The sequence below is a fragment of the Drosophila elegans genome, unplaced genomic scaffold, assembly GCF_018152505.1.
Source record: "Drosophila elegans isolate 14027-0461.03 unplaced genomic scaffold, ASM1815250v1 contig_476, whole genome shotgun sequence".
NCBI classification, from domain to species: Eukaryota; Metazoa; Arthropoda; class Insecta; order Diptera; family Drosophilidae; genus Drosophila; species Drosophila elegans.
This window is the reverse complement of record NW_024545863.1, coordinates 24375173-24378177: the sequence shown is the minus strand read 5'-3', so window position 1 is coordinate 24378177 and position 3005 is coordinate 24375173. Positions and strand designations below refer to the sequence as shown.

Here is a 3005-nt window from a genome sequence, read left to right as displayed (position 1 = left end):
TCTAAATACAAGTTATGCGATTATTTGGTGTGAAAAGTAGGTGCCCTGAAGAAAATATACAGTTGAACTTCCACCTTCCACAGCAACACCCAGAAGTGGATTCTCTTAAGTTAGAATTACATTTCCGGGTCAAAATTAATTAACATATTTTCATAAATTGGCCCTTTTTATTTGGATAATAAGATTTGTTCATGGTAAGCAAAGTTGTTAAATAAGTTACCAAACTTTTCTGTAGCTAGCTTCTTTACTCATAAACTCGATTTAAAACCAACAAATTTAGTATTTTATTTGTTTTTTTTTTGTTATAAATTGTAATGTATTAAAAATTCTATTTTAAAAACAATAAAGACTGTAAAATGTTTTAATATTTTTGTTTGTTTAATCTAAGGAAGAAAATCCATAAGAATATTATGAAAATTGTTTTCCTAGCTAACACTTCTGTCTGGATTATGTGCTCCCTTTTTTATCTCAAAACATTTTTCGCTGTGCAACTAGCCTCGATTGCTGCTGCCAGTTTTTATGCAGCAAGTTTTTAATTAAGAAGTTTCAATTTAACATTGCCCATAGACTGCACTTCGCTCTCCAAAAGCGCATTATCATAATAATTTACTTACTCACTTAGCGGGCGGGGCACTTCAGGGCATAATAGTGGGCAGGCTTTTTGATGGCGCTCCATTTAGTTCCTTAGTTCCCAGTGGCAAGGAGATAGCTTTCAATTTGGAAGTATATTTGTTTTTTTTTTAATACAATCATTACCGCACATAACCAAGATTTGGGACTACTAAGGACTGCATGGTGTGCTTTTGGTGCCATTAAAAATGAGAAATCATTTGACATGTCTTGTGGCTCTGCTAGTTTTAACCATATGCTTCTTAGCAGTTTGCGCTTACTACACCATCATGCACCCGAAACAGATTCGTAAGTTGTCGACCCTGTTTCCTGCTTATCCTGAAATCCAATCGCCCGCAGATCTGGAAAGCTGCTATCTCAAAGGAGGCTTTTGCAGGGAACTGTGGAACTGCGAGGAGAGGTACCAAAGTCGCCTCCGCACCACGTGCATCAACAAGCGAAAGGTTTGTTGTATGCCCACGATCCAGATGAAAAGTCTGCAGGATGCCGAAGATTACGCCGAGTGAAGGTCACCCGCATCAGGAACTATCAGCCAGATCGCTCCGAAACCATACGATTTCATTTGCAAGTACTATGTATTGAATGTACCATATCATAGGCAATTTTTATTATTAGAATAATCAACTGAAAGTATTATTCCGGAACACATATTTCTAAATTTGATGTACTGTCCTGGGAAATTTTCAAGAAAGGAAATTCGAAAGTGTTCTTTAATATTCTGATTAATCTGTTCTGTTCTTCTGTCCATTTTCCTTATTGATATTAACGTTTTAACTCTAGAAAATGAATTCAAGCCATTTAACTTAACTACTAAAAAATCGTATATTTCTTAAATAATTTTACTTCTGAAAGAATTATCATAAGCTCTCAATGAATGTTTACGTGATTTTTATGACTTGGATATTGGCTATTGAAATTTAAGTATTTTATTTTTAATAATTCACTATTTTAATCAAATCAAATGCTATTTGACATCTATTTGAACATCCGAAACGGATAACGTATACGTATTTGTTTGTTTCATGCAAGGGGAAAATTTAATCTTAACTATTTCTCTACATTTCATTGGCCGACTATCAATTCCACTGGTCCATGAATTGAATCATATGCCTGCGATAAGTTTAACATTCTGTCTGGCCAGCATCCTTTCGCCACCGCAATTCGACCCCTCTTCCCGAAAGGCCCTGGGCTAATTTAGTGAGTTTGCTTTGCCATTTTCCCCACCAATAACACTTATAACACTCATTTGTCTGGGCCGGTCACGACGGCTTAGCCCAGTCCATTCCCACCGGGCACTCGACGAGCAACACTTGGCATTATCCCACACATATCGGGCGCCTCACTGAAGACCGCTCCACCCCTTGTTGCCATTTTCCCATCTCTAATGAAGCGCAAATGTTGATGTAAAAATTTAATTTAGTTCGTAACCCAACGATGCCGCACACACAGGTCCTGGCGATTGGGCTGGGGCGAATGGAATGTCCAAATGTTTATGCATCGTGTGGCGAAACGCGTGTTTACCTTCTAATGTGTGCGTGACATGGACCCATGGGTTTTATATGTATGTGCACACCCCAACAAACACACACATGCATTGAATTTTACGTACACGCAGGGATGTCCTTCGCTTCGGTCCCTCCGCTGGCAACACAAAAAATAATAAACGATGCCACCACGTACATGTATTAAAAACAAAGCGCAGCACGGAAAACGCTGACAGGCCCTTTGCCTTCGGTTGCTCCAGCTTCGGCTCCATCCACGGATCCTGGAGGACACCTCCTCCTCCTTGTGCTGCTCCTGCTCCTCGCTCAAGCCATCCTTTGGCGAGTCCCGTGAAAACCATGGTCGATGAGACGCTGCGAACCGGCAACAGAAGCCCGTCACAAAGCAAAGCTAACAAACTGTGAGCGGAGCGGAGCAGCGACCGGAAGGGATTGGAGGAGAGGTTGGTGTGGACTGGAGGGGCGTGACATGGACGTGGCTAAAAAAAGGGGGGCTGTCGGCCCAGACATTCAATGTCCTTCGCTGACTGCCAGCGATGTTTACAAGCACAGTGCCCGCAGGCAGGCCTAAAACTATTAGGCCAAGTTTGAAAAATGTTTTACTTAATATTGCTTTAGCTAATAAATCCAATTATGACTGCATATTGATAACATTTCATTAAATTTTTATAACATTGCCAGTGGGCACTAAAATAACAGAATGATTTTATCGAAAATAAATATCAAATGAAAGCTAAATTAAGTTATTTTAAAAGCACCACTAAATAAATATCAGCAATTTATTGAATATCTGATACGAAAAATCAGTAGAATCTTATAATATATTAGATTACCAATTGTTTTTGATAAATTTTGTATATTTCAAAATTTTCA

General features: G+C 39.0%; 1 protein-coding gene across 1 annotated transcript; it reads left to right on the top strand.

Moving 5' to 3' along the window:
• The first annotated feature begins 699 nt into the window (after positions 1–699).
• On the top strand, positions 700–1239 carry LOC108136744. Its single transcript, XM_017258087.2, has 2 exons — positions 700–918; positions 970–1239. The coding sequence occupies exons 1-2, from the start codon at positions 819–821 to the stop codon at positions 1134–1136; spliced, it is 267 nt and encodes an 88-aa protein (XP_017113576.1). The 5' UTR covers positions 700–818; the 3' UTR covers positions 1137–1239.
• Positions 1240–3005: the final 1766 nt, after the last annotated feature.

Coding starts and splice junctions, on each gene's coding strand:
- LOC108136744 (XM_017258087.2), top strand. CDS start 819: ATGAGAAATCATTTGACATGTCTTGTGGCTCTGCTAGTTTTAACCATA. Junction 919..969: donor CATGCACCCGAAACAGATTC/GTAAGTTGTCGA, acceptor AATCGCCCGCAG/ATCTGGAAAGCTGCTATCTC.